The sequence below is a fragment of the Dinoponera quadriceps genome, unplaced genomic scaffold, assembly GCF_001313825.1.
Source record: "Dinoponera quadriceps isolate SergipeBrazil2010 unplaced genomic scaffold, ASM131382v1 scaffold1492, whole genome shotgun sequence".
Lineage (NCBI taxonomy): Eukaryota > Metazoa > Arthropoda > Insecta > Hymenoptera > Formicidae > Dinoponera > Dinoponera quadriceps.
The window spans coordinates 64414-77186 of NW_014555562.1; the positions used below are offsets into that span (position 1 = coordinate 64414).

At 39.8% G+C, this 12773-nt stretch overlaps 1 protein-coding gene across 1 annotated transcript in view; it reads left to right on the forward strand.

The window, feature by feature from the left end:
- Positions 1-452: 452 nt before the first annotated feature.
- LOC106744655 (F-box only protein 32) overlaps positions 453-12773 on the forward strand; it is a 35463-nt gene continuing 23142 nt past the window's right edge. Inside the window, exon 1 of the mRNA XM_014619587.1 lies at positions 453-971. Coding sequence (XP_014475073.1) covers positions 853-971 — 119 coding nt within the window. The 5' untranslated portion in view covers positions 453-852. The remainder of the gene's footprint in view (positions 972-12773) is intronic.

Below are 12773 nucleotides of genomic sequence, written 5' to 3' on the forward strand. Positions count from 1 at the left end.
AAATATTTAACTCTATGTATATATATAATATATATAACTGTAGTTTTTTATTTCGTGTATCGCAATATCAGTTATTTTATTATATAAATAAAGTCAAAATTATTTTGTGTAAAAATACATTTTGTATAAAAAAAATTACACACACACACACATATATATGTACATTTTATTTATATATATATTTTTATATTATATTTTTTTAAATTCCAAGAACATTTTTATAATATCAAGAATATTGAAGTGGAACATATATCATCAATAGAATATTCCTACAATACTAAAAGATATTACATAACATTCTTAAAATATTATAAGAATATTATTTTAATATTGAATAATATTCATATAATATTCTAGGAATATATTACGCACTTATATTCGTGGAAAAATTGGATGAAAAACGGTTTCCTTCCGAAGCTATAGAGCTGCAAATTCAGACGAAGATTCCGGGCGTACGACGTTGTCTTAAAACTACACCAAGGTTTCGAGTTTTGCCCAACACCGTTGGATTTCGAGTGTGATCCCTCGATTACCGGTCGAGCGTAAGTCGGCCCGACGTTCCGCAAACGACCGCCTGGCGCGCCGCTTTCAGTGGCCTCACAGCTGATACGCGGTGACGTCACTCAAACAAAGCCATGCGCGCTTGGATCGCGCGCGCGCGCGCGAGAGAGAGAGAGAGAGAGAAAGCTATTTGTTCCGCGATCCGAACGCGCAGCCAACACATATTCGGCGTCCGTGGACACGGTGAAGTGCGCGTCTCTGTACCTCCGTGCGTGCTGTGTCGTCCTGAGCTGCTGTTATCGCGCGCATCCGTCCTCGACCGACTCTCGATTTGCGTGTGAGGCCCCAGCGATGCCGTTCATATCCAAGGACTGGCGAAGCCCGGGCGAGGAATGGGTGAAGACGGTTGAGGGTTGGGAGAAGAAGAAGATCCTCGAGTGCGCCAACAACAAGACCCTTTCGCTTCTACGGTGAGCTCTATTATCATTCCCTCTCTCTCTCTCTCTTTCTTTCTCGCTGCTGCCGTCTCGCTCGCTCTTCTCCGTTCTTTGTTCGTGGAATGACAGCGCGCCGTCCGCGACACTGCGACGCACAGCTGTTACTCCAGCGTTTACATCGATCCGACTGACAGCTCCGTTTGTTTACATATGAACATTCTCTCTCTCTCTGTCGCGCGCGCGATGACCAACCGACCGATCGACTCGCCTTGACACGGACGATCAGGTGTGCGGCGTCAAGCCGCTCCGATTAGCGCGTCACACATTAGGCATTGTCACTCGCACACCGAATTCGCCTCGCTCCTTGACTGACACGTCCGCGACAGGTCTCGGCCGTTTCGCTCGTCTGCGAAACGCGGACCGAGTCGACGTTTCATCCCCAATGGGTGATAATGTGCTCCCGACGATGTCGCGGCGGTGACAGCGGCTCGACACAGCGAGACCGACTCTCGTCAGCCTCGGATTCAACTGGTCGGTGAACAACGATTGAAGAATTGCCGAGACGCCAGTTTCCACGTTCTGCAATTTCAGTCGTTCGACAGTGACCCGTGAAAAAATTAATTAAACGATAAAAAATTGATAATCTCGTAAACGTCGACTAACGGTAACGTAGCATCAATGTCGCAATGTCCCGCTCAACGTTGTGAGTGCTATGCAACGTGCGTCGTAACAGTTACATCGTCGAGTGGGAGACTTGAGGTACAACGTAATTGCCGTAATGTTACCGTCGTCGGTTGCTGATCACCGGGTAATTTCCATCTGCATCAGAGCGAAGTAGAGCAAGTGACAGCGTTTGCTTGACAGCGATTTGGAATCGTCGATTCCGATTCACCGGGGTTCAGTGAAAGTCGCCCTGAGCAGGTTCGCTCACGTCGAATCACGCCTGAACCCGACGAGAGATACGACGACGGTCGTCCTTCCTGTCGCCCGCTCGATCGTTACTCTCGACTATCAATTTCGCTCTCGTAGCGGCGGTATTCGGCGAGTACGTTCGAGCCGTTCCCATCCGGTTCGCGATTTACGGGGCCGACGCACGGCGTGTCTTTGCGCGAGTCTATCGGCGACCTGCGATCACCCGAGGCGGGTGATACCATGTTATCTGTCAGCATCGCACGGGTCGTAATTTAGGTGGATTTCAAGTTCGCCTACGGAGCGACGCGCGCTCTCTTTCTCTCTCTCTCTCTCTTTCTTGGAGCGGTCTGCACGCGGTGTGCCGCGTGTCACGTATAATAATATACGTCGCGCGGATTGCTCGCGTCTACAATGGAATCGCGTCGTCGGGAATGCACCGATGAAGAGTGCCAGTTCTTCTTTCCCGTCTGCTGATTGGTCGAATCCAAGTTCTCGTGATCAGTCATTCTTCTTCAGCGGAATTACTGCTCGGCATTGTCTGATAATTAGCCTCGTTATCGATGATCCTCAATTATCCGATATTTTTATCTTTCCGTTATTCCACCTCTTTAATCTGTTATTTGGATCTTTATTCCAGATCGCCCGATTATTTTCGATAGTGGTTTTTGTATTTATTCGTGATAAAGATGTGACGATTGATGAATGGCCCTCTCTCTCTCTCTCTCTTTCGTAAATCGCGAAAATCGCGAATCGAGTATCCATTCGAGATTACACAACAACGATTTTGACTCTTCTCGACGACAATGTATTTCGTGCTATGCGACATTCCGCGCATGGTGAAAAAATTGTCGCGTAAGCCGCGGTCGTGCGACCCGGTGTCCGTGTTCGAACTGAATTTAATTCAAGCATCCTTCAACATCGAGTCATCAGATCCAACGTCGGATTCAATTTCAACCGGTCGTACAGAGCGTGACACGATTATTGGTTAACAATATTGCGCTAATTCCAACGGTACCGTCGAAATGCTGATGAAATGAATAAGCGTGCGCAGGGAAAAATGTATTGATAAAATTGATCAGCGGGACAGAAGTCTCCTCGATTCAACAGCGATATCATTGAAACTAATGCGTCATACGTTGTTTCAATAACTTTAGTGTTGGTTCCGATGATATTGCTATTGAACCAAAGAGGTTTGCTCTCCAATTATGATGCTGTCGACTGATCGTACTGATACAACAGCGTTTTCTTTCTCGAGTGCGATCACCGTTTTGAGGTAGTGAGAGAGAGAGAGAGAGAGAGAGATGTAACTGTGGAGGAAGCTTGTAATAAAGACAGAGCGAGAAGGACGAAAGGTCCATTGTATGGCCAACGCGGCTGTTCGGTCATTTTTCGCCGAGCTATCTCGCGAAATTCTCGACATTGACGTGATTGAGAGCCGAATTGATCGCCGATGCTCCGACGTGCGCCGCGGCCTCACGGATGATACCATTTCTCCGTGTGTGGGCGCATCGATGTACAAATAATTTCCGCTCATGTTTTATGTACACGTGCGCGCGCGCGCGCACACATATACACATATACACACACACATGCACACGTTGCACTTTGAATGCATTATTGGCAAAGAATCGAGGTTTGCAGTGATCGGAATTTATTACGTTTAAACGTCCGAGGGAGAGAAAAGTAATAAATAAATCGGGACTGTTTCCCGTTGAAAGGCAAAGCGCAAGCAATCTCGCGACATTGGCTGTGTTTGACATTTTCAATTTGCGATCAAAGTGAGCGCGCAAACCTGTTTCTTCGTGATTAAAGCGCAGGTGCAAAAAGTCGTTCGCGAAATTAGTATGGATAATTCACGCTCGCCGCCGACGAATGAGTGCGCAAAGATCACGCGTGTCCGCGAAATCCGGAGGTACGAATTGGCTCGCGTCGCGTTTGCTCGGATGAAATTTATGTCGACGCGAACCCGATTTGCGTGTCCAATTCGAACGAAAATCGCGAGAATGACGGCGTCACGAGCTTGTTGCCGTTATAAGGTAGAAAAAGAAAGAAAGAGAGAGAATCGGCTGTTTTTTCCTTATCCTATAAGCATGTAATATTATTTAACCGTTTTAATACCAGGGGTTTTTAAAAATCCGTGTCGGATTGTGCCATGCAGCGCGATAGCGCTTCGTTCATTTATCTGCGAATAATGCCGATCGACGCGATCGCGCTGCACTTTTTTTTCGTCGAAATATGCCGCTCGGCACGCTCGCCCTTCATTTCATCAGTCATATCGGAAACGTTATACTAAACACTCAAAAGTTTGCGAAATTCGGAACCGAGCGCGTTGCGAATTGATGATCGTGACCAAACATCGCGGCACATTTCACCACTGTACGCGAATAGCGCGATCGCGTTAAAACGGTTAATATTAAGTAATATTTCTGGAATATTAATTGATAGTTATATGTTCACCCTAAATAATATTAAAAAATAATATTATTTAATGTTATTATAATATTATGTATTTTTTAAATATTCAACTCTGTGTACATATATAATATTAGGTTGGTGCATATGAAATGTCGCATTCTTAAGTGATTGTATAAAACTGTATATCTTTCTTCAAAAGCTGTTTATTCAATCAAAGTATGCTCCATTCGCTTCAATACACTTCTCCCAACGAGATTTTAAAGCGTAGATGCCTGTCTTAAAAAAATTTTGGTCTTTAGAATTAATAAACTCTGATATCGAGTTTTTTAGACTGTCTTCATTTTCATGGTGTTTGCCTCTTAAAAACAGCTCTAAATGCTTGAAAAAATGAAAATCGGTCGGCGAGAGATCCGGTGAATATGGTGGATGCTGCAAAACTTCATATTCCAGTTCGTTCAGTTTCGCAATTGTTTTGTGCGATGTGTGCGGCCGAGCGTTGTCATGGAGCAGTAGCGGGCCATGCCGATTCACAAGCGATGGGAGTACAATTTGGTGTCTCAATATCGTTGTATGGTCAACTTTCATCCTGATAGCAAGTTCCCTCGTGGATACGGCTGGATCCGCTTCCACTAGAGCCTTCAGGTCATCATTATTCACAGACGTTTTGGGTCTTCCGCGCGGCTCATTTTGCAGTGAAAAATCGCCAGTCCGAAATTTTTCGAACCAACGCTGCACTTTCCGATTGTTAACCGTATTCTCCCCAAACGCTTGGTTTATGTTGCGTGCAGCTTTTGCAGCACTATTACCAAGTTTGTACTCATATAAGAAAATGACGCGAATGTCGGCAGAATTCATATCGGTAATAAACTCAAAAGAAATAAAAAAGGGAAGACCTTCGAGAAAACCTATTTTGTTGAAATGAGTCTCTGGCAATGGACAATACGAGTATGAATGAGGTTATGCCAAATACAAAAGTATAACGAAAACAGGGAGGAAAACGTCCGCATGTAAAGAGAATGCGACATTTCATACGCACCAACCTAATATATATAATTGCAGTTTTTTTATTTCAAATGTATTGCAATACCAATTGTTTTATTATATAGATAAAGTCTAAATAATTTGATATAAAAATACATCTTATACTAAAAAAATACTAAAATACTAAATTATTAAAATGAAAAGAAATATATATATATATATATATATATATAATTTTTATGTGTTTTTCTACATTATTATTTTTTTCTTAATATTTTAAGAACATTCTTATAATATTAAAAAATATCACACAACATTCTCAGAATATTATAAGAATATTTTAATATTTAATAATACTCATATAATGTTCTAGGAATATTACGCGTTTATAGGATATCAACGCGATTGCGCCGCGTGCGTAACGCGTTGCGTCGCGCGAAAATTTCACACCGTTGTCGCGCGCCGTTTCCCAACGGTTCGATTACCTAAGAATTAATTAAGCGCTAATCATCCGGGAGAGACTCACGCGATATTGGATGTATTAATAGCCATTACATTAAAACTGGTCTCACGTGAGAAACTCGAATTCGTCCTATAGTAGAGTAGAAATGTATCTGGCTGGCCTGAGTTAAGTGCTAATATCTAGCTAGCATATATAGTCAAAATTTTGTGTTATAAACGGTTCACTCAAATTTTTGTATCAATTTAACAAAGTGAATATGTTAAAAAGTAATGTGTTAACAAGGTGAATATATTAATTTAACATATATTTATGTACTTTTTAACATATTATCTGTGTTAAAGTAACACACAAATTTCGATGGACTGTTTATAATACAAAATTTTTTTACTGTGTAGACTAGATTAGATTTTTTAGCTCTTTACTTTCATTATTGGCTAATTATTCACTAAAATATGGAATCGGTTTAGTGATCTAGCCATTGTCTAGCTATTACATATCAAATAGAGTAGATGACGCTGTCTATTCTAAAATATATAATCTAACTATTATATATCCGCCATTAGCATTTAAAAATGAGGTAGCAAATCAAAATTGAGGATACGTTATTTCATAAAAGTCTTAACAAAGCAGAAATGAGCGCTACATTACTGCTTGGCAACTAGTTGTGATTTTTCATTTCATAATTGTAATTTCTTTTGCTTATCATCCATCAGTTAACTTATTTATCTAGCCATTATTTAGCCACTAAGAGAAGTGAGCGTTACATTATTGGCTAGTAACGATGTTGGATACAAATTTATTACTTCGTGGCGAAGCATGGCTAAATACCCACTAGGTTCAATTTCTACTAAGAATATTAATAGTCGTTATATATATAATATATAGTCATTTATATATAATCACATTAATAGTCGTTACTTAAATATTGCCTTTCAGGTGAGATACTCAGACGATACTCAGACTTGAATTTAGAGTTCGATGCAAGTTTCTTTGTTGAATCGCGCAAATTGTAACATCGGTGTATCATATATCATATATGATTCAAATAAAAGTAATTCAAGTTTAACTCTAAATTCAAGTCTATATATTTTACGTGGAACAAGTTTCAAGTAACGACTGTTAATTTTGATAGTAATATGTTGGGCCTGCAGAATGTTTACAAGCGTTTTCTTTCGCTTACTTCCTTTTCTACGTTTTGTGTAAGACGCTATACCCCACTCCTATTTCTCTATTATTCAGAATTCTTTTTTACTCAGAATTCTTTATTACTCAGATTCTCTATTACTCAGATTCTCTATTACTCACGTTGAGTCTATGTGACTATTGTTATTATCAGTCTGCTCTAATGAGATAACTGGTTTTCTGGCGATAATCAGTTTACAAAGACGATAAATAAAAATGGGTAATATACTTAATAATTTATATAAAAATTATATATAAAAGCATCAGCGCTGCCATTCAATCATTTAAATCACCCTTTGTCATTTCTTCTTGACAAGTTACTAAAAAATTCATTTCTGTGTCCAAAATGTGTTATCATAATCACTTTTTTGCTACTGTTAAATTTGTAAAATACAGATGTTTTATATACAAGGTGGACCATTTTAATCGACCCAGTCGAATATTTCGAAAACCAAGCCCGGGAGAGAAAAATTTTTCAGACAAAAGTTGTTTGGTTTCGAGGGGACCATAAGACGGTACCATTGGTTTAACCTTGAAGAATTATTTGAAAGTCACATGAAGGTCACCTCAATTTTTTAAAATGGCATCCTCTATTTTTTATTACATATTCTTGTAGCTGATCTCGAGAGCTTTCCAAAAGACTATAATGAAATGTTTCTTCATTTAGTACTTTTCGAGTTATAAAGCTCCAAAGTTGCAATTTGAAAATGCATGATGTGCTCTTTGACGTCCTAAACGGCCTTGGCGAGCTCTTAGTTCGAGGTCCCGGATTGTAGTATGATTCGGATGTTGTTCTCTTTCGCGGTAACGATTCCGGTAAACTCGCGAAGCTTCATGATAATTTAGTTCACATTGTCCGAGAACAAGGAGAATATCAACAATCTCTGAGGGACGATAATCAGCCATGGGTATTGTTGGCAGACGTAAGCCTCTGATTGTGAGTAATAAAGTTTGATACTCCAATCAACAGTGGAAGAGATTTCCGTAATCAATTGATACCTAAATATCCAATTGTATCTACAGACTATTCATTCCTATTAATTCCTATTGCAACTTTGGAGCTTTATAACTCGAAAAGTACTCAATAAAGAAACATTTCATTATAGTGTTTTGGAAAGCTCTCGAGGTCAGCTATAAGAATATGTAATAAAAAATAGAGGATGCCATTAAAAAAAATTGAGGTGACCTTCATGTGACTTTCGAATAATTCTTCAAGGTTAAACCAATGGTACCGTCTTATGGTCCCCTCGAAACCAAACAACTTTTGTCTGAAATATTTTTCTCTCCCGGGTTTGGTTTTCGAAATTTTCGACTGGGTCGATTAAAATGGCCCACCTTGTATATCATTGCTATCTCGTCTGCTGATTGTTCCGAAAGCATATTTATATTGTATCGTTCCGGTTCCTGGTTTTATCTTGTTGTGAACTTTCAAATCGCATTATGAAAAAAAACTCGTTAAGTGTTAAATTATCCAAAGATAAACTTAGAAAGGTAAGAGTAAATATTATTTTTTTTTGCTCATATGGTTTTAGGTTAGACTGAGGTTTTTTTTTGCCTATTTTAACTATTTTGCTAAGAAGCAGTCACTATTTTATTTTTCTTGTACCGGTGACTAGATGGCAGCCTGTAAAAGACCTATAAAGTATAAAAAACCATGATTTTTACAATATTTTATTTCATGATGTAGGTCTGAGAGACCTATGATATTACTCCAGCGTCAAGATCGCGCGTGTTACTCGTAGGATTCACATAGGCCTCAAGTTTGAATTTTAGAAGAGTTATCGTGCCGAGAGAAAAAAAAGATTAATCCTGATTCAAATTATAATCATCTGTGGCATGAACGATATCTTCTCGTTGTTTCGACGAAAATGCACACGAGCAGTAAATGTATAATGAAATTAATGTCATCAACGTTATAGTAGACTTGCTATGAAAAAATGATTCTCCTGATTATAATTATTTTGCTTCCGATATTTGAAGGACTTTTTTATGGTGCGGAGAAATGCTGATTGTTTCATTATGTAATTACATTGTCACGAATATCGAATTTTTTTTTTCTCCCGGTGCAAATGTGAGCTTTCCAGTCTCTCGAAATCGCTATATTATAAATGTAATGCCACGCGCGTCATATGCCCGATTGCAAAATGTTGGCAATATATCGGCAGATTGGCAGGTTCGATGAGAGTATCGTGGAAAATTCATAGCTATCTGTGTCCGTATTAAGCTCGTGTTCCGTCTACAAAACTTGCTGACATAACTTCATAGCAGATTGGTTGCAGAAATCGAACGGGATCTGTCCTAGTATGTCCCATTTAAATACATTTCGGATCCATTCAACAATTATGTAATGCGAAATTTTCGTATTTTTTATCCTTCCTCTCTCTCCGTCATATTTTGTCACGAAATATTTGTACTCCCTCTCAACATTAAGTGACATGTGGAATTATCCTCTTCTCCCTCTCCCCATTTCCACATTATGTTATTAGATTTCTTTAGATCCAATATGAAAATGAGCATCGTGTGCCGAGACCTTAGTGTGACATTCCATGGTAATTATTTCCTCGTATTTTCCCTTCTGTCACAGAGACTAATAAATCCTCTTTCCCCTCGTAGTGTGAAGTAATTATTGAATGACCCCTAAAATGGCGACGAAACAACAGATCTTACTCGATTTCCACCGTCAATCATGAGAACCAACACAGATCTAATCGCGAATAATAAATGTCAATAGTTTTTATAATCTTCGAGATCACATTAAATATTTACAAATAACACGAGTTGAGTGCAGATTAATGAACGTTTCGGTTCTAACTAGTTCGGATCTATCCAGATCCAACCCTGAATTCAGAGCGGAGTGTCTGACGTGAGACAAGTTTCGAGCGACGTCCATTTAACGTTGACTACCATGGGAGTCACCGTTAACCGGTGCTATAATATCGCCATGTTCACTAATTCATATAAATAAAATGTAACAAACTGCGTGTAACCAATTAAATATATTATCAACAAAGAGTAATTACGCAGATCTACTGCATCTTTAATGAATTAAGCTTGAGAATTGAATACCGAAATAATTTATGGGAATTAATGCGTAAATTGCGAATCTTTTTTCCAAGATTCGTCGGAAACCTATCGGATGTTGTCATGTGCAAAGTTCAAGGTGAGTGGATGGGTGTGGGTATTTGCACGCGTGATATAAAATTTTCGAATTGCTAAGGCGAAACACGTGACCGAGTTTTTAACGTGCTATCCTTTTAGTAACACGGTCGCTCATACGAACGTCGATGGAGAAATGAGAACTGACTAAAATTAACTAGTTCACAGGCTACGTCTCGACGGACAATCAAAGGTATGGGATTCGTTCATATAGGTCATGTTCGAAATTTATGAATCTAGTGATGGTCGAATTCATAGTCGGATCTTGCATTCAGGATCATCTTTAGGTTCATCTTTAGATGCTGTACAGATTCATCGACATCAATGCATCTGAAGATGAATTTAGAGTAATTAATTCGTGTAAATTTATATTCTTAGGGACTTTCTTAAATTTTAACAGTATATTAATCGAAACACGATCTGCACACATTTAAATTAATAAAAGTTTGATCATACTGAAGCTGAAATAATTGAGGTCAAAGTTAGCACTATTTATATGTATTAAAGATACAAAACGGTTTTCGATATCACGTCTAGCAATCAAACTATTCTTACGATTTTTTTTCCCCAAATAAATTATCCAAGTAATTTTAAATATTTATATGATCCAAATAAAATTTACTTAATCCAAATAAAAATCTGCTAAGGAGTATTAGAGTAATTATTTATTTGAATTTAGTACTTTTTTCTGTGAGATGTAAAAATGCATACATAATAGAAAGTGGTTTATAAATATTTTAATATGTGTACATGCATATATATATTGCGGGTATAAATTGTAAATTTCCTACGGCAATATGTTCAAAGCAAAATGGTCGATAATTCTGAAATTTTTATACAATATCTCTATATTAGTCCTTGATATCACTGTAGCTTTTCATCAAAATCACAAATGTGGTTTGGAAGAAATTAAAAATAGAAGTTATAAATAGGACATTAACCTGAAGGACTCTGTATAAAAAGTACCATTTTCAGTCTGCGAATTTTCAGCTTCCGAATGGCTGGTTGTTTTCTAACTTTACAGACATATAGATAGTATTTCCATCAATATGCAACTAAAATTTAAAAGGCTTCCTAAGGAAATGGTTTGAGGGATCAACTTCCCCAAGACGGTCTTAAATATATTCGACTACATGAATGTACCGGCTTAGCTCCGGGGTTCGAGCTACCGGGATATCTCCGGATATCTTCCTTTTCCAAGAAAGAAGGTTCTTTTTCTCAAAGGAGGAAAAATTCAAAGGATATGTTGCGGCACAGCGTGCGTCCTCGGCGCGACCGTCGTCGCGGGTCGCGATTTCTTCGACCGGATATTGAAGCCCATTGTGCTCGTTGTACCAGTTGTGTTTGTGTGCATGGCCGTGACAGACTTAGATAATTAGATCGACTCGGCGCGTCCAGCTCTCGTACTCTTGCGAGCGCGCGCATGTTGCCGAAGAACGGAAGAGAGAACGAGCGAACGAGCACTTCTTCGTCTCGCGCGCGCGCGTTCCGCTGCGATGTGCACGTTTCGTTGCACGCAGATGCGTTTGGAAACAGCTGGGTAACGGCGTAAACAATCCTTCGCGCGTCTTATTACGCCTCGCGAATACCGTCGCTGACGAGGTGCACGTGTAATCATATTAAAGGTAATATATATCATCGTTCGCTTTCGCCACGTGCGCGTTAAACCCGATCTCAAAAAAGCGCAGTTTACGGAAAGAAGAGGGGAGGAGAGAGAAAGAGAGAGAGAGGAAAGGAAAAGAGAAAGAGAGAGGGAAGAATGGAAACTTCGTCGTTTTGAACGACTATTCGACGCACGCGAATCATTTGCGGCGTGATTCAGCCGGCGATTTGGTCGCGCTTTCCACGTAAACGCGCTGCGACAACTCGACGACTCGGAAGAGAGATGTTTCGATCGGCGATCGACTTTTATCGTCTAAATTCGCGCGGTTAAATAAAGCGGCCGCGTGAAATCAAACGATAACTTTCCAGACCCAAGGCGCGCGATCGAGGCTCGTTGCGTCGCGTTTGACAAAAAGCTTTCTCTTCCGTGGGATGATAGGCGGGAAAGGCGGTTCTTGGTCTTCATGTCGGATTTACGGCGGCGCGCCGGATCGATTCCGCGAACACGATAATCAGTTCTTATTATTGCGCTCTCGGCCGGAAATTTGATAAAGCAATAAAACTGTTAACGTCTCTCTTGCGCATTAACCTTTGCACTAATGTTCGCGCCACTCGGGTTGCTTCCTCGTCCCCGTCCGAAACTCGGTAACTATTATAGTTTCGCCGCGAGTTCAATCGATACGCACCGACATTTGACGCTTAACTACACGGTTGAACTCCAACTCTAAATAACCGCTAATTGTTACGCGAGATACGTGAGGCCGGACCAATTAATCGGCCGAGAATTCGCCGGGAAGTTTGCGATTGCGAGCTTCCTGAAATTAATTCGCGCAACACGCGCGACATATTCGTCAAAATAATACGACACACAAACAAGATGTCACGCGTTTATTTGTATTTGTCAACGACTGATCAAGGCTGTGCTCGTATATTCATTGCCGGCCACTGAAAATCTACACGGTAAAATATTTTGTGTTAAATTTACATTTTACAATTACATTACATTTTACTTGTCCCACCGATCCCCCATTTCGGCCCATATTTTCGGATGAGTTGGTTTTAAAAGATGAATATGTTAAGAAGTAAAACAAAGCATGTCAAAAATTAACACAAAATATGTAACA